The sequence below is a fragment of the Photinus pyralis genome, unplaced genomic scaffold (assembly GCF_008802855.1).
Source record: "Photinus pyralis isolate 1611_PpyrPB1 unplaced genomic scaffold, Ppyr1.3 Ppyr1.4_LG8, whole genome shotgun sequence".
Taxonomy (NCBI): domain Eukaryota; kingdom Metazoa; phylum Arthropoda; class Insecta; order Coleoptera; family Lampyridae; genus Photinus; species Photinus pyralis.
The window spans coordinates 24251829-24271721 of NW_022170819.1; the positions used below are offsets into that span (position 1 = coordinate 24251829).

The window sequence follows — 19893 nt, forward strand, 5'->3', positions numbered from 1 at the left end:
TCAAAGGTCACATGCCACGTGACTGTGACCTTGGAAAGTAAGTCGAGGTGCAAGGGCAAACGTTTTTCAAGTCATCAGAGGCCAGTTCCCTTTTTTGTGGTGTTATATTTTATTTTCAAGGTTGCCACATTTTACTCCCAAGGTCAATGACCCCATTTCGTATGTTGTAGTTTATTTTCAAGGTAATTAAAGAGCAATGACTCTATTTTTGTGGAGTAATATTTCATTTTGAAGGTTATTAGAGTGTAAACACCCCCATGTTTGGGGCATCTTCAAAGTTATCAGAGGTCAATTGCCCCGTTTTTGAGGTGTCTAGTTTTATTTTTACATCAGAGGTCAACGACCTTGATTTTTTGAGGTGTTACGTTTTATTTTTAAGGTTGTCAAAGTTCAATGATATCCATTCTTTGCGATGTCATATTTTATTTACAAGGTTATCCAAGATCAATGACCCATTTTTTTTTACCTTTTTTGGCCTTCAATGGTGTACATAGGAAGCCGCCGCAGAGCAGTTTATTGTCACCTACTGTAATCAAATAAATGAGTCCGTTATTAGGCTGTCTACCGAAGCAGGAAACACGCCTTTACTTGTTATGTGCTCTGTATGTATTGAAATCTTGTATCAATACAGTATGGTACACACCTATTAACTTACGTTTTCTCGAAATCAATTGGATCCAAGGAAAATTCTCGTTTAAATAAACAACCCTTCAAAATCAAAAATATCGAAAAATAAAGAGCGAAATTTTTCTCCAGGAGTGAGTTCTTTTTTTTGTTGCAAAATTTCTTTGATTGTGAGTTTTCTGGGCCGGTAAATATTTCTAGGAGCTAATCGTAACAATGTATGGGAGCTATATTCCCCCATCCCCCCCCCCCCCCCATCCACACTATACAGTATTTTCCAAATTAAGTAGGCACTAGTGCTAACTTTCTTAGTTGTAGAAAGACGGTTAAATTATCAACATTGTTATTTTTTATATTGAAACCAAATTTGTAATTTAAAAAAACAAAACAACATTTCCTTTAAAATAATATACAGGCATTTAACTTTCTTGAGGGTTACGCTACGCTTCTTCGCCAACCACAATCCACCACTCGTATCTGTAATCGTTTCCGCGCTTAAAAAAACCGCAACGGAACCAACGCAAAATTGACGACTCGCGTCTGTTGTTACGCACCTTAGTCGCATGAAACAGTACCTATCGAGGTACCTAAATATGACGTTTTTACAGCATCGTACTACAACCCGAAAAGCCTTTGGAGACCTATTCAAAGTCTTAAAAGTAGAAATTCGTGTAGATACCTGGAGCCTTTAGAAATTGTTAGCGTTCTTAAAAGCTCCTTTATAGAGCCGCAAAGAAAGGTTCTAATGGTATCGAGCCGAACCTGGACCGTTCAATGTCGCTCGGTATCTGTCGGTGAGCAGTGTTGTGGTAAATTTTTTAGTGTAGGAACGCTCACCATGTTCTGAGCATTCACTAACATAGAATAGACGATCCAGAATGCCCTCACCCTCACCCCACTCCTTTATAAGCTTGTGTCCGAAATTCTCACCTGAAAGACAGTGTGTAACCAAATATTGCAAACTAGTAATCAGGTATCTGGCAGTAGCAGAGTATAATATAACAGTAAAAGTATGTCAAAGATTTCAGAATCTGTAATTACATGTGAAAAGGCATTGGAGACCTTAATTTACGGACAATTCTCCTGTATATTCTTGCAAAAAGAGTAGGAACGTGTTCTAGCTACACTGCACCACTGGCGGTGACCTTGGCATGTAGGTCTAGGTGATGATCAAAGGCATCTTACGTGGCGGTGATATTCCCCGTTATACTCAGGTAGTGACCTTGAAAAGTGTGCGACCTTGGAAACTAGGATAGCCCATTTTTTGTGAATACACAGAACCTTTTCAACATTACCTTGACCGAGTTTCCAAGGTCACCTCCACGTAGCAGGTTATGTTCGATCTTCACCTCAACCTACTTACTAAAGTTTCAAAGTTCGGCTCTATACCACTACTCCTAATAGCCCTTGAAAACGCTGCGTTGTCTGTATTGGCAACAATATCCTGTATTTCACATTCAACTTTATTTTAGAGTAACTTTGTGCGTTAAAAACTTCCATTATTGTTTGTATTTAGTGTGATAGTTTGTAAGTCGTAAATGATCCTCTGTACATGAGGGTCACAAACAAAATTTCATTCGCGCTTTTAAACTTAACTCGTTTGTTGTACACGTAGGTACTTAACTTCCCTGCCGTTGGCGCACGAAATTTCTTCGAAAGTAATACATGTTCTTGATTATTAGGGTGTCACACCTAGGGATGGGCGATAACTGTTTTCACCTATCGATAAGTATCGGGTACTTACCTATCGATATATTTTACTTATCGATATGCGGATAATTATCGAAATATCGATCGTTATCGATATATCGATACCTATCGATAACTATCGAAATATCGATAATTATCGAAAATCGATAACTATCGAAAATCGATAACTATCGTATGTCGATAGTTATCGATATGTCGATAGTTATCGATATATCGATCGTTATCGATATATGAATACTATCGATAGGTATCGATATATCGATATGTCGATAGTTATCGCTAGGGATGGGCGATAACTGTTTTCACCTATCGATATAAGTATCGGGTACTTACCTATCGATATATTTTACTTATCGATATGCCGATAATTATCAAAATATCGATGGTTATCGATACACCGATAACTATCGAAAGATCGATAACTGCCGCTATATCGATAAGTATCGGTATATCGATAGTTCTCGTTATGGCGATAGTTTTTAATATATAGGTATCGATATAATAATACCGATAATTTTTTTGAAAGCGTGTCTAAAAACTGCATGAGTTTACTTTTATATTTTGGCGAAAGAGCCTGACAAGACAAGAGGGCTCTTTTAACAAAATATGAAAATAACCGAATGCAGTTTTGCAACTTTAATGGAGTTACCATATTAACTGTGCAATTATCGCAGGGCTCTTTAGCTTTCTACAATGCAATTACCGCTGTAATTAAGCGGTAATTGCACGTCTCATTTGAGAGAAATATTCGACGTATCGATAGTTATCGACAGGGATAGTTATCTTATCGAGTTTTATTAATAAAATCCATTTTCCGGTTTATTCTCGTGTAAAGTGACTATTAATAGTTACTCGACGTCTCTTTGCTACCTTTATCAAGAGTTTTTTGTTAGATTTCGCAAATGTCAATCAATTGAAACTGTATATCTAAATTTGAAGTGTTCTTAGCTTTTTCTGTTTTTTTGTGACTGGTCCTCTGTAACCATCAATCAGATACCGATACATAGGCCATAATAACACCCTTTGATTGTCTTCTTTATTTTATCTAAAGAGTAGCCATTTTGATGCAACATTTTGTTCAAGTTTTTGAAGTGCTTCTTTTTTTGAGCAATCGTCAGTAAGACGAAAAGATCTAGGTATTTTCTAAAGATTTTATTACTGCGTTTATTTGGCATGGATGATGATGATAAAAATAGTAAATTTACACGAGAGTAAACCCGAAAATGGATTTTATTAATAAAAATAGTAGCGCTCGTTGAAATCTCAACAATAACATAATTTTATTTATCGACATATCGATATATCAATAGTTATCGACATATCGATATATCGATAGTTATCGACATAATAGTTATCGACATATCGATAGTTATCGACATATCGATATATCGATAGTTATCGACATATCGATATATCGATAGTTATCGACATATCGATATATCAATAGTTATCGACATATCGATAGTTATCGACATATCGATAGTTATCGACATATCGATATATCCATAGTTATCGACATATCGATAGGTATCGATATATCGATAGTTATCGATCTATCGATATATCGATTTTTTTAGCTCTACTTATTGTTATTCGATATATCGATAACTATCGATACCTATCGATATATCGAAAAAAATTCCCATGCCTAGTCACACCAATATATAAAACCACCCTGCGCTAATTTACAGGTGCTTGCCCTAACTCTGGTTTTGTATCAATGCGATTTACTGACGCGTCCTGTGACGCAAATCTGTGGCACCAATAAGCTAATTTTACCCATCCAATCAGATTGCTTGACGGCTCGAAGTCAACTCAATGTGAAGTAATTTCCGTCTTACCCAGTACATCCATAACGACGCAGCTGCCTGGATAAAGACAACAAATCTTTCCTGTAATCTGAATCAATCACCCCGTATCCCACGACTCAAGGGCGCCTTAAGTTTTCAAACTCATTTACAAAGTCAGGAGTGTATTTAACGACCACTCGTACACGTACGACAACCAAAAAATTGAAGAGATCCTGCCAAATGACTACGATCGTCTAAAATTGTCACTATCGAGAAATAAATCATAATCAGTAAAACAGAGAGCCAGAGAGTTGCTGTTGTTTAGTCGGCTCGTACGACACGCAGTGCCACCTGCGGTAGGGTTATTCTTTTTTCTATTTCGGTGTCACAATGATGATTTTGTACAACTGTTTTCGGAGTTGCACAAAGACAGTGATTATAGTCGTTTTTTTTTGTTAACTCATCTCTTAAGTTGGCAGTTACTAGTTAGTAGAAGTAGGTACTTCGTTGGGTACTTCCATGTTTGAACTTCAAAATGTCAGTCTTAATACGCTACCAACCTAAAACTTAACGGCATAAAAAGTGTTTCCAACATAAAACATGTTAGTTCTAATGTTCCCTATAGTTTCTGATAATGATTTTTTAAATCAAATTTAAGCACCGAAATAGAAAAAATAGTATGAAAAACGCGTGTTACAATGCTTTATTGTAATACTCCTATCTTGCGGACACTCGTGGCTACGCTTCGCGTCGCCACTCGTGCCACAAGATAGTCGTATTACAATAGGTCGCATTGTAACACTTGTCTTTCAATATACTATTCCGGCCCTACTAACACGAATGAATGTCGCATTTGAAGATCTTCAAGATTTTCGAATACTATTAAATACTGGAATTTTTGCCTTTGTTTCAAATGTTCGAGAAGAATGAAGACAATCGGGCTCACATAGGTACCGAGATAGTCTTCTAAAAATACAATGATGGACGATGGTTCCAATTTATTAAATTATTTAGATATTAGTATGTACCTCATTTACTTTGGTCGAAGGACTTTTTAACAGAGATATATACCTACTACAGAACTAAAAATAAGTTGGTACATTAGGCATTTGAGAAAACGCTGTTGTCTTGGTATGATCACTTTAGTTTATTGTCTTAACGGAGTGTATTGAAGATTAACTTAACTATCGACTAACGTCTGATTTAAATTCGTAAAGTAGCGATTTATAAAGAAGGTATATTTCATTCAACAAAGTGAGCAAATTTAACTTTTAAAGAGCCACTTAAAATATGTTGGCGAGTTTTGAACCCTCTTTATCACACTCGCAACTACTTTTAAGCATTTAAGCATTAATCACTCTTAATTTGTTGAAAAATCAGTTTCTTTTATGTGCTAATCGAAAAACTTCAACGTTTGATACGAAAGATTTATTAAACATCACACATACAGAAAAAATTGTGCCAAATTTCCATAAAAATAACGCTTTTCCTGCCGTTGAATTCCAACGGTGAGTACAAGGAAAGTAGCCCATCAATTTTAGATTTATTTTTACAACATTTTAAAGTAATCCGTGACGTTCGTTCTGTTATAAATCCGGCGAAATATCGGCATATTTTAAGTAATTGCTTTTCTGTGCTAAATATTGTTCCACTTCATTTGTAGCCATTGTGAATTTATGGTGCTTAGACAAGAAGATATTTTATCGACCAGACGTATTCATTTATTACACTTACAATACATTTTAGTGTGCCAGAAGCATTTAGGATCCATAAAGTGTCAATATAAACGTTAAAGTTGGCGTTTTAAGTTAATTACACTGAAAAGTAGACAATTACTTTGATCGTTTTCAGTGACGATTTGTGTCGAAAATGGGTTTAGCACCCATTAAAACTTTCTTTTCCTTTTCCAAAGGTACCCACCGATTTTCCGAACATTTCCAAACGCTAGATACCTAATGTTACTTTACTTTAATTATTTGGATTATTATAACTGTTAAGTAATTTTAAGATTTTCTATTTTATTTGTCGCCCGTTTGCGTGCGGGGTAATATGTCCAAACAAGCTTCTTTCAGGGATTTTGTTTTATTTTTCCATGTGTTTCGGAGTTAAAAATTGCGATGTTCATAATTATGACACCCGCAACAAATTAAATGCATTTGTCCCTTTCTGCCGTTTAAGTAAGACGCAAAACAGTTTTGATTATATCAATATAAAAATGTATAATTATATTCCTCACAATATTAAGGCTTTACCTTTTAATTTATTCAAATCAAGAACTAAAGCATTTCTTATTGATAAAGCGTTTTACTCGTATGAGGAATTTTTCAGTACAGAGTTCTTTTCGTGACAATTAAGTATTGTTGTTATAATTTTGTTTTTTTTTTTTTGGACAGGTGGGGAAATGCATTACGCACACTCCAGATGGAGGTCTGGAGTAGTGTGGGACTCTTCCATTATTTGGGCATACCCACTAAAACCCCACCTGAGGCTTCGGCTTCTAAGGCCATTTGCCAATCTATTTCCTACTTATAGCAGCTAAGATATCACAGTTTTAAGATGCATACTAGTTACATATATATCACAGATTTTCAGCTCAAACGTACAGTCATAGGACATATTATTACAAACATTTTATCACAGTTTACTTATCACATTTATGGTGCTTAGAAATCGCAGTACTTCTGAGCATTTATTTACAGTGCTAAAATTCTCTTCCCATATGTCACTTATTTGATAGAGGTTACGGGCATCTTGGTATTCTGGACAAACACAAACTATATGCTCCGGTGTTAGGTTTACATCACACCTTACGCAATGAGGATGATCTTCACCGGCCAACAAAAAAACAATGTGTCAAGGCAGTATGGCCAAGCCGGAGTCTATATAGTTTTATCAAAGCGGAACGATTCGTATTAACAAGAAACAGTGGTCCTAGGCTGGGCTTGACCCTCTTCAAGAATGTGTCAGATGCCCTCCACTGGTCACTCCAACGCTCATTTATTTGAGCTTTTACAAGCCTGCCTCGAACTATTTTAGACAAATCTGCAAAATTTGCTTCATGGAGTTCTAAGTGTCTCAGTTCTTCTCTAGCTCTTTCTCCTATCGTTCTACATCTATTTAGACGAGCATTTGTGATCTCATTTGTAAGCAAGTGATGGTTCGGGTGACTGTTTATCTAGAGACACTTTAAGATAATAGTTGACCAGAATCTGCTTTCGGCGAAGAGTTAAAGGAAGAATGTTTGCTTCCACGTGAAGTGAGGCGACAGGAGTTGTTGGGTATGCTCCAAGAGAATACCTTATTGCAAGGTTCTGGATTTTATCTAGTGCTCCTAATAAAGTGTTGTTACCGCATGTGAGGTAGGCAGGGCTACCATAATCAATTTTTGATAGAATCAATGCTCTATATATGTTAAGTAGAGTCTTAGCATGCGCACCCCATTTATTATTCGCTAAAACTCTGATTATGTTCAGCAACCTCCTACTTGTGGTAACAATGTTTTGCAGGTGTCTAGACCATCTTAATTCACGGTCAAATGTTAACCCCAGGAACTTGACCTCTTGGGGTACACTTATAATTTGATCGTTCATAAACAGGACTGGGTCGTAGTGAGGTTTACGAAGTCGACAGAAGTGAGTGGCCTTAGTCTTCTCTTCCGACAGCACAAACCCGACAGCGCTTGCATTTTCCCATATTTTATTTATTGCCATTTGTAATTTACGGGTTATGGCACCGATTGTTTTATCAGAACAGCAGATCATCAGATCGTCAACGTACAGGCATTTATCTATTTCCTCGGTGACACACATTGCTATTTGTTCTTACATTTGTAATATTTTTATGTTGCTTTTGTATTGACTTATGTATGTAGGCTGTTCTACAAAACATTAAATAAGCTTTATTATTATTATGGTTGGTGTTTCTTGTGAGAACTCAGGTCTAGCCTGGTTAACTAATCGCACGGATTAAAATCAAGTAACGATTAGTGTCTGTGTCTGTGTCTGGTGAAGTTATGTAGGGTCATTAACAAAAAAAAAAAATCACACACGTACATTGGACATCTAGGGATAATGTAATTCGTACTTACCAACATACCTATTGATGGGCACAATAGCCAACGCTATCAGGATTATTATTATTATTATTATGGTCGGTGTATCTTGTGAGAACTCAGGTCTAGCCTGGTTAACTAATCGCACGGATTAAAATCAAGTAACGATTAGTGTCTGTGTCTGGTGAAGTTATGTAGGGTCCTAAAAAAAATAAAATAAATATAATAAAAATAAAAATTCACACACTCACATTGGAAATCTAGAGATAGTATGTAATTCATACTTACCAACATAGCTATTAATGGCCACAATATTTCAATTTCGTGCCTGATTTGTTCCTGTGTGTCTAATGTAAGGAGTGTATTTTTAATAATAACTCTACGTTGATCTGCAATGCGTTGTTCTGTTAAGTGTGCTAAATGTGGGTATTGTGTAATGAACGCGTGATATAGTTTACCTCTGTATGCTGTCCTGTCCGTTTCCATCTTCGTGATCTCCAGATACGTACCGAAAATGAAGCGATTCATCCCTTCATCCCATTTCATACGTCTTTTGGAGGTTTCCTTTGCGCTGGTCCCATCCACAAGCGGTGTATGTGTTTTTTCGAATCCATTGTGCGATCCGGATAGAAATTTCATGTCAGATTTTTCTTCTCGTGCTATTCCAGGTGTTAATAACAAGTTCCTTGAAATTTTCGGAAGTTGATCGAGGCCACGGAGTCTCTGGAATTGAGAAATTTTATGTCAATATTAGCACAAAATAATATGCAGCGAACACAATTGATTGTCATTATTGCTTATTCCATATCTGTAAAAAAAACGCGAGGGATCAGCATCAAATTGCCTGCTTTTCAATTAAAGGAAAACTGATTTTCTAGATCAGCAATTGAGCACAACAGTAGCACTATTCAAAAATTTGCATTACACATTTTTTTAAATTGCAGGGACTAACTTGGTGGAGCTGTATTTCTTTAACCTGAAACTTCACGTTTGATCGCTCCTCTAGTCAAACCGTGTTGTAATTCTCCTTTGTGGAAGGTGGACGTTCCTCACACAACTCATGGTCTTAAGAAATAGAAATTTTTTAACCCAACTGTAAGGTCTTCATTATTTAAAATAAAAATATCTTGATCACTAGGTTAGTTCAAATTAAAAATATTAGCACATTTTGACAATATGAAAATGCCGTTTCTTTTTTTATTATTTCAATGGCCAAAGTTTAATTTTTTTTGCCCTTAAAGGCATGGTAATGGATTGAACATGCAAATATAAGAAAAGTGCAATTACCGTATCCGTATGTTACAGTACCAATTACCTCGAGTTTCCTGCGCAATTGACCCGCTTACAGGCTGCTTGGTTAGCATACTTCGAAAGGTCAAAAACTCCTGTACTCCTCAAAGGAAGGCAGCTTGGCTTTTTCTCGAAATTCGAGATTACAGAATTTACGGACTCCAGTGCCAATCGGACTTATTTCGTTTTTGGAAGAACCAGAAAAACAGCTCTGGTATAACCAGATGGGATATGGGATATTTTGGGGAAGACAATGCAATAATACCTACATCCTGAGTAAAATGAGACTGGATACTGTTCATCAAATTAAGTATATTTTTCGTTACATTCTGACAAACTTTCTTAGTTGGGTAATCCGTAATCATTTTGGGAAGAGTGAGGGAAAGAGGATCTTTTCTAAAACAGGGTGTGTGAAATAATCCACAAAATCTAACCACATACTTTCTTTTATCTGGTTTGAGATCAATCCAATCCCTGTTTCTGTAGAGGTTTCCCGTCCCTAATTTTGAAAGAAGTTTGATTTCCCATGAAACTATTTGAAAATATTTGTGAAATGCATAGAATTTTCTAAATTGTGCACTTCCTGAAAGTTGACACATATCGGAGAACTTACTAAGTAGAAAAAATGAAACGGCAAGGTGTATAATTTCGCTGAAGTCATTACAATAAACATTTTATCATACGTTCTTTCTTCACGCAGTACAGAATCATCGTTGTATGCATAAAAACGAATCACGTAAATAAAATTCGATCATTAGCACGTTCGTAGGTACCATGGTAACTTAGTACTAAAACGTTGACTCATCTTTACAGATATCGCCAAGGAGCCATCATGTTCCGCAGTTAAGATTTAGACGGACGATATGAGTGACACGAATGACTCGCTGCAAGAGAGCGCACTCGAAGAGGTTAAGAGTGAACAGGTGCCCGAAGTTTGCGAGGACGAGCAATGGGAGAAGCTTTTGGGAAATGGGAAGGCGCCAAGCGTCGTACGGTCGCAGCAGTTACCCGTGCCTAGGGTCGATGCACGGAGAAGATCCAGTGCGAGTATTTTGGGGTCGCTGCATAAGAGTTTGAGGATTTCTATAGGAGCAAAGGCGGACGCGAATGGGCACGTTTTCAGTAGGTGAGTAGAATGGTTATTGTTCACTTTATTTCATTTCTTGACGTATGTTTTCACAAATTCATGAAATGTTTTTTTAAAATAATTTATTGAAATGTAATTATGAAATGGGGCCGTGTTATTGGGTGGTAGGTGTCAACTTCTCTCTGTGAAAGTAAACACCTTTTTTGAGTTCCGGGGAGCGCTAATAACTCTCTAAGAATTTTAAGTTTCTTCAAGCAAGTTTTGGGCGAACTCATCAAAAAAGTTTGCAAACCCTTTGGGGCCCTCGGCAATCTTTTTACTTGGAACCAGAGCTGGGCTTCTCTATTATGGCCTACCAGGAAAAATGGTGGCGCTCCATTCGTTGTCACACTAAGTATATCGTTCCTAATTGGATATTCCATTGCTAGACACAATTTTGGAATTCCTTTCAAAAACGGGGGAGTAGAATTTAAAAAAAATTGCCCCAAATTGTTACATCCAAGTACAGGTTTCTGAGCTTCCAAAAGCCTCCAGTAGGTTATAAGAATATCCTAACAGTCTTGGAAAATACCACGACTTTCCAAAGGTTTTCAAGTCCCCAAGAGACTGAAAATCGTAAAGACCTACAGACTCTTTAATACATTCTGATAGTATTTAAGAGGCACGCCTTTTTGAAAGAGCATACAATTTCATAGGGTAAATCTTCATAGTTATTTACATAAAAGTCCGGAAAATGGTACATTACTGGCGAGGAAATATTGAAGTGCGAGGCCCCTTTGGGGTCGAGTTCTTTAATTTCCGAGTCAGGTAATGTCATTTTACTGACGAGTTTTGTATTAAATTTTACCCGAAATCGTATTTTAATATAAAATTTTAATTTTTATATAGAACTTTTGATTAATGTCAATCTGTCAGTGATGACAGGAGTCCTTATAGACACTTGGAAATGTCAAAAATACGGGCGGTAAAGTGGCAGGTGCGGCAAGTAAAGTGACAAGCGGCAGGAAACGTAGTCTGCTCTGCCTCTGTCATGGAAACTAAAATTTCCTGACAGAAAGTAGGCATGAAAATCAAGGTTTCAGGGCGATTTTGGGTAAAATAATTGAACTTCCTTCCTACAAAAAAAGTCATTCATATTATTTGGAACTGCCGCCGATTTCTAAGATTTCTTCGCAGTGGAAAATTCCCCTAGGGCAAGGTTAGTCTTCTGTGGTATGCGTAGTTTCTTTCTTTATGGGAAATGGAAAATCCCAACATATGTCGACAGTTGGGTATCTAGTTTTTCCCAGATTAAGTAGTTTCAAACCCGCGCGTCCCGCAATCTCAGCATTTCACTTGGTCAAAGATGTCAGTGAACAAGTTCGTACTTGCGATGTCGATCAAAGTTTATAAGTATATGCGGCGTATCGCGATTTTATTTACACGGTTATTTTATACTTTTAATACCGCAACTGTCGATACCAATTCGTTTACCCAAAAACCGCTTCACCAAGGAATTTAATTTACCGTAATTGTAGTCTTTGTATGAATATTTCACAATACGAAACCAGGTGCACTTCGAAGTAATAAAGACGATTCCCGTACACGAGGTTTTTGGCGAATCTCCACTAAGGCAAATAGATACTACCTCCGTGATTAAAAATTTTAATTCCTTTGATGGATTTATACAGAAAAATCCGACGGTAAATGTCATTATATAAAAAATGTCGAATTCAATAAATCCATTCTTCTAGTTTTCTGGATGTCGGCATTTAATTTCGCGCTTTTATAAACTTCCGCTATTGTTCGTATTTATCGTATTAGTTTCCAAGTCGTAAATTATCCTTTTTAAATCAGGGTTATCAAACTTTAATTCGCGGTTTAAACTTTTGCGCATTTGTTTGTATTCGCCGCACTTAATAGTTTTTAATTCGTAAGTTGCCCTTTCTCAGTGAGGATCACTAAACTTTAATTCGGGCCTTTAAAACTTTCGCTATTTAGATTACAGGTGGTTGACTTAACTGCGTTAGTGGCTCAGTCGCTCAAAGCGCATCTGAATGACGCAAAATAAAATTCATCTTACTGATAATTTACAGGTTGTTGACGGGACTTAGCACACGGTTCAACGGGCATTTCCATCCATTCCGGAGAGAGTTACAGGTGACCGACTTAACTTCGCGTGGCACTATTTTTCTGACGGTTCGACGGGAACAACCAAATTTTTTCGTCCAATCAGACTCCTTGACATCGGTAACTCAACTCAACTCGAAATAATTTCTTGTCGCGTTAACAATTCTCAGCTACATGGCACCATCGATAGCGATGACTACAAAATAAACAAAATCTCCCTGTAATACGAAACTACCACGACATATCTAGGCATCACTAGTCCACGTATATCGAAAAAATTGAAGAAATCTTGCTAAATAATGAGACCAATTTTTATTTATATTCCCACAATCGCAAAATAATTCATAAACTATAAAATACAGAAATCAAAGAATCAAATCAAGTTACTTATTTATGCTCTTCAGCTTTCTATCATGTACAGGGAGGTGTGGTTCAAATTCGTGGTTCACCATTGGGATCTTCGTAACCGTGAGTGATGCTGTCTATGTTGATTGGGAACAAAGTTGACCCTTTTTGTGAACAAAAAAATGTATTTAAAATTGTTGAAAGTCTTTGAAAATAACTGAGATATCACGGAAAAACTGAAAAATTTCGTTTTCATTTTCCCTATCCTCAGATACTATATTTTCGGCATATTTTGTTGAAAATTAATCCACGTAGTATAGTGTAACACTATTTTTGTGGTAAAGTTAGGGATTCGGAGACTTGGTACTGGAATTGTAAGAATAAATAACTGAGTATTCGGTGGAATGGAAGTTTGTCCTTTTTAATGTCTATAGAGCGTTGTTTTCTTAATGGATTCCGAATGTCTGGAGACGAGATGTCGGGGATTTGGATCGTATTCAGTTATTTTCTTTTGGATTAGAACTGCCAATTCGGCATGTTATTTCAGCATCATAGAAACTGCAACGTAGCATATGTTTGTCGTATTTGGAAATTATGTGGTACCTTATCTTTTATTTTGGGAATTAAGTAAACGAATTAACGATTAAAAATGGACGTCTGCGTTTATAAGAAGCTATTTTGTAGACGTTCTTTAATTAATAAGGAATAAAGAGCATTAGCTTTGGTGAAAAATTTTGAGGATTTGTGGTTAATTTCCAATTTACAATTTTCATTACATATTTCGCGTCTGAACTGGGGAAAATTTAACCATACATTTACAATTTAAATAAAACAAGTTGTAAATCAGCAAATGCATGACCAAAGCGCATTTTTGGTAATACAGATCAGTATTTTATTAGCGAATTATTATCGATCTCACGAGTAATTTTGGCTGCGTTAAATAATTAATTTTTTAGGCTATCATCACAAAAACGTTGATTTTGTGGTCGCTTTTGCGGCCATAAAGTTTCACTTTATTGTACGCTTCTGTCAAACTTTACTTTATTGTACACATCTGTCAAACTGTACTTATTTGAAACTGATGTGTGAGAAACAGTAATCTGTTTGATACAAAGCGTCTATCTGGTCTAGCCCCATCAAGGATAGGGCCATCCACGTGTGTTTTTTTCATTTTCGGACTTGTAGGAATGTTTCACACTATTTTGCATAATCACAATGTTCACATTTAAAATTATAGTTTGACGTTTCAATCTTTGCTGCTTGCAGACCTTTTTGAAGTGTAGAACCAAAACATGAGGAAGATGTTATTGCTTACATTATTATACGAAGAATCACCAGCAATTAACTGAGAACACAAGTAGCTACCTATACCTACCATCAAAGTAGGTAATCAGGTTTCTAATAATTGTACAGCATGTTAACTATAAGGTCTTGGAAGCCACAGTTACGAAGGACCTATTGCATTTGACATTATTAAAATCTTGTGCAACGGAGGAAGTTGTGATTGTACTTTTACTCTCAAACGCCTGCTCTTATATCATACCTATATGACTTAGGGTCGCAACGCTTGCAGCTTCCAAAATTTCATTTGGGGTATCTGAACTGTCGCTATCGCCCATTTTGATACGCACAAAACACACGCAAAGATGCTAATTATAATTACATTTATGACAGGAAATGCTTTGTTTTTAATTGTCTAAGATAACTATGATTTTCAGAAAAAATATGTTTATGAGCAAATTTTTGAATTCTTTTTTGATGATCGCCTAAAAAATGTTGTGTGCACCTTGGCCAAAAGTGATTTGTTAGGCCCCATCTGAATTGCGGCCTCGGCTACCGCCTCGGCCGCAAACAGCAGCTTCGGCCAAAAAAGATCACTTTTACGGCCTTGGTACACAAATAACTATTTTGTGCAATTGGACGCGAAACAACAACTTCGCGTTCGCCATGGCGGCCGCGAAATTCACTTTCGCGGCCGCTGTCATAGCGACGGCCGTTAAAGTAAGACAATGTCACATATATTTTGACAATCAGCATGTAGGCAATTACAAATCTTTTGGATAAATGTTAATATTAAGCCTACAGTTCGTATTGTTACTTATACTTACTCCTGAAATAAAGTCTAAAGTGTTAGAAGCGTTATACTTTGAAACTGTAACATTTTGATTTTCATTAGAACTCAAACTGACAGGTCCACTTGAAGTCCTTGTAGCATTTTTCGTACTGCCGCTTCGATTTTTCAGGTACTAACTCATAACTGCAACACAGCAGAATTCACAACAAGTTTTATTTCCGGAGGAGTTCCGGATATCGAAGAATCACTTTCGAAGTCACACATTTTGACTTTTCTTTCACGAAAAATTATTCATTGTTTATCTCATTTCCATGGTAAAATGAAAACTGGCCGTCTTTCTATTTGCGAAGAAAATTATTATTTTTGAAATCTCATTTTTATTATTGACGATTCTACGCAATTGCACAAAAAATGTTGTGTATACCACGGCCGCGTCATTCTTTAACGCCCTCAAAGTTGCCTTGCCTCGGCCGCAAGCGGCCTCGGCGTCAATCTTCTTTTCGGTACGTTAAAGAATGACTTCGCGGCCTAAGTATACAAATAACTACATATTATTTAATTACAATTGAGGGTACGTCTCTAGGGGGAAACAACTTTGAATTTTTGGTGTACACCCTTCTGAATTAATTTGAATTAACGTGAATTAATTTAAATTAACGTGAATTAATTTGATATAACGTAAATTAATTTGAATTAACGTGAATTAATTTGAATTAACGTGAATTACGTAACTCTGAAAGTGCTAAGGAAGAAAAATATTAACCGAAAGTTCTGGTTTGTCCGTAAGTAAAAATAGTGTTCACACTCATTTATGAGATCCATTCATGACAAACTTTCCCGGTTCTTACATATTTGCAATCCATGAACACTGTACCAAGTACTACACCCTACCTAGAACGTTTGATTTTGCTGGAGGATTTTTTACCGGCGGAAGGTTCCAATCTGCAGCTTCATGATTTTTTTTCTCCGCCGTATCATTGTAAGGAGGCCGTTTCGACCTTATTACTGTATCACCAGCGTTAGCTACGAGATCATTCTGTTTACGCGGTGCACTCATAACCATTTATTAACGAGCTCCTAGCGAGTTTATAATTTTGCTGTGTCTGTCCGTCTGTCAGCTTTAAAATTCGATTTGCACATGCGCAGTGCCAACTTTCTTCTTTATGGAGGGATTTAAATGAAATTTGATACATAGTAACTTGCAATAAAAGCAAATTTAACTCCAGTTTCAAACTTTGGTTTTGCACATGCTATAGCCAAACTCAGGAGCTCGTTTTCTTCATTTGTTTACACGTTTATTTATTTAGGATATCGTCAATGTATTGCAAAGAAGGGACAAGTTCAACCTCCTTGGTATGCAAAGCCTATCACGGTAAGATATATGTTAAAAATTGGTTCTTTGAGCCGAATTGAATTTTTTTCGCATTTCGGATATCGTAACTACATTCAAAACAACGTCTTTTGAAGGGTCCTAATGCCTAACAACTCATTTTGCTGAGCAACATTTTAATTGCCAAAAACACACTTTGGTCCACAACTGACGTTTTAGGCGTCTTTTGTTCAAAATACACGTGGTCGGTAGAAATTCATGAATTGCATGTCTTTGCCACCAAGGTAATGCAATTGGTCTAACCAAAATAGAGAAATGAAGTCGTGTTGAAACACTGAGCCTGTTTTAAGTCTTCAAAATTCCAAGTTACAGGCTCTTGTGTGCACAAGGAAATTTTCCGACGCCGGGCGTCTCTAAATTGTAACTTATTATAGTTATCAAACTGATTAAGTCATTATTGATCTGTTGTTGACGATCGAGTACGTATTAGTAATAGGTGGGTAACGTCTCCAATAAAACCCACGATTAATTTCATTTTCCCAATCAACCCGACGTTATTAAACCGCCTGCTTATAATAACAATAATTTCCGAGTTGTATTTTGGGAGTCGGGACGGCTAAAATTAAAATCGAAAGTCTAAACATAAAAAGATGGTCCACCTGTGCCCCGTTAAAACGAAATAATAAAGACGTAATTTATTATATTTTTCTAATGCTTTTATATAAGAAGTAGATTGATTTCGCCTATGTAAACGTTTATTTTAATTCTGTTGCGCAAACCGAGGAATTTTAATGCGTTGCACTATTCGTACATAATTCACAATGACGTCCTCGTCGGCCGATTATTGTTAATAACGCGAGGGTGTTTGGACAATTCTGAAGTCTGGGCATCTCGTTAAAGTAAAATACTGCCCCTCGTTTATTCTTGAATAATTTTCGAGGTGATGAATAATGCGAAACATCGCTTATAATCGCTAAACGGAAGTAGTCATAATTCTCGTTTTTATAACGAGCTCATTGATAGATAAATTGAGGATTCTTTTTCTAAATTTGTTCTTTGTTACCAGACTATTAATTTCCAAATTCATCGAAAATAGACTCTGGAAACTGGAATTAGGTCGAATAATTTTTGATGGAAATCTTATTTCTTATTCGCCATTGGGTGGATGTGACAATGACATTATCGGAAAATGTAACTTTCGAGAGAAAGAAGCACATCCTCAGAGGAATATAAATCTATTGGAATAGCGTTAGTATTTCTAGTGTATCAGTGTTTGCCTTTGGTACTTATATCCGCTCCGGGTCCACTTTTGCGGTTTTGAATTACCTACTCTACTTTGACGGTAATTGTTTGAAAGTCCCGAAATGTTTGTTGCAATCAGTAGCCTATAACCAAGGAGTACACTATTTGAGTCTTTGCTATAAACCTTGAAGGGATGCCAGGCCGCCTTCACGATTCATGCTGTTCTTGAATAAGTTTCCCACTAATGATGCAAAGTAAACTATTACCCTTCTTTGGTTTGCCATCTTGTCCGCATTATTGAATTATCGAATTTTGTTTTTGGGAAAACAGGCCAAAGGTAGTTACGGTGTTCGCCTCAGAAGAGGTACTCGCACAAGAAAAATGGAAGGTCTGGACAAAACATTTCTGTGGGCGTAGGGCAAAACTTTAACTGCGAAAATCAACGAAGAAGATTTTCTTCCAATAGTTTTCTGAGTCATGTTCGCCAAATTCTGGTAAAACTTGTTCTTTTTTAGGAATTTATGAACTGATCCGGTCGATTTTGGAACCGTTTTTGCAATACATTGGCGATCACCTTAATTTCACACATTTCACCCAGAATTTTCCGCTGTGCACCTTTTTCTTTATGACACACTGGTCCCGTGTCCTCCAACTTACCGTGCGGTAACAGGAGCGTATTTTATTTGATTCGAATTTTACTTTTTAGATTTTGTATGGACGAGCAATTTTTTATTTATTTTTTTTGTTAGACCAAAGTCAAATCCTGGCCACGGCACCAAAATTCTGTAATAACACAGAATGTAGTCGGAAAAAGACTGCGCAACTCAAAACCAATAATCAAAACTCCCGCCGAAATTAACTGAAACTCATGGCACATGATCGTCAAGTAACAAACCTGGTTGTGTTGGGAAACAAGTTGCTCGTTAATTACAAAAACAATCAAATCGAAATACAAATCAAGAATGCTCTCTCTTAATCACACAAGAGTAGCTCTAGGGACTTCATTGATTACAGGGACTATTGAAAAACCTTCCAGGATATGTACTGACTTACTTTCTAATTTATTTTCCAATGTGTATTTAACTATTTCACATTATAATAGTTTTACACAGATACCTATTTAAAATATTGTATGATCATCTTTCACGCAAATGAATGTATTATTACGACCGTTTGTAACGGACCTCGTTATTCACACCAAGGAGTTAAGGGTTTCGAGGTCCATTCCATAACAGCTTTCATACAACATAAAAATTCCATTATTCAAGGGTCGTGAAAAATTGAAGCATCGTAAAAGCTCATCACACCATAATTGAAATTTGAAATCACCTTTCTGCGAATGGTTAAAATATAAAATACATGTGAAGAGTTATATAGCATCTAAGCCTCTAACTAAGTACACAAAATCTCCCAGATACCCTACCCCGTATATTAGTCTCAAATGAAAGCACCCACACCAATGGAAAATTCCACCGAACGTATTAAAAACTGCCCCAAATTGTGTTAATACCCCGTACTATTCTTTAAGCTTGCCCTAACACATGATAAATCTAACCCTACCGTCAAAACAGGATAAAACATTAATTAAGCTAAAGGAATTTTCCTAACCCGCAATTTTCCCATAAACGTCATTAAAGCGGTGAAACGTCTACGTACATGAAGAAACATTACATAGGTATGTGACATCCATAACAAATAAGCCTAGCTACCGACCCTTAAATACAGCCCTTAGCTTAACTGAGATGAAATGTATGAAGCGGATTCACTTGCGAACCTTGCGTCCTTGTGCAATTTAAATTGCTAGGATTCGCGGTAAGATAATTCCAGTGGTGTAGTATGCGTTGTTCTCCTTTAATGAAATGCATAAAAGCGGGAACGATACGAATTTAAAAACTGTCAGATATGTTACATCACAGTGTGGTAGTTTGTCCAAACAGAGGGTTTTTTCCGGTTTAGGGTCTTTTTTTAGAGGTTATGCAGTTTTTTAGGGGGGGGGGGGCGTCTCATTATTTCACGGGATTTTATGATTTTATGTTTTTTTAGAATGTGCAAACGCTGGCGCTTGCTGTGTAACGTGGGTTTTTGCCGACTTTGCGAGAAATTGGTCCACGCGGAGTTATGTATGTCAAGAAATTTGATCCGCCAGAATAAATGAGTATAATTGGTGGAGACACGACACAGGCATGAATCAGAAAGTGAGAATTAGATTTTTGGGGGAGATCCATGCGGCAAGGCGCGTCA

The 19893-nt window shown here is 36.7% G+C and overlaps 1 protein-coding gene across 1 annotated transcript in view; it reads left to right on the forward strand.

Moving 5' to 3' along the window:
- LOC116177863 (G protein-activated inward rectifier potassium channel 3-like) overlaps window positions 1-19893 on the forward strand; it is a 51495-nt gene that overhangs the window by 10798 nt on the left and 20804 nt on the right. The window contains exon 2 of the mRNA XM_031497014.1: window positions 10279-10591. Coding sequence (XP_031352874.1) covers window positions 10329-10591 — 263 coding nt within the window. The 5' untranslated portion in view covers window positions 10279-10328. The remainder of the gene's footprint in view (window positions 1-10278; window positions 10592-19893) is intronic.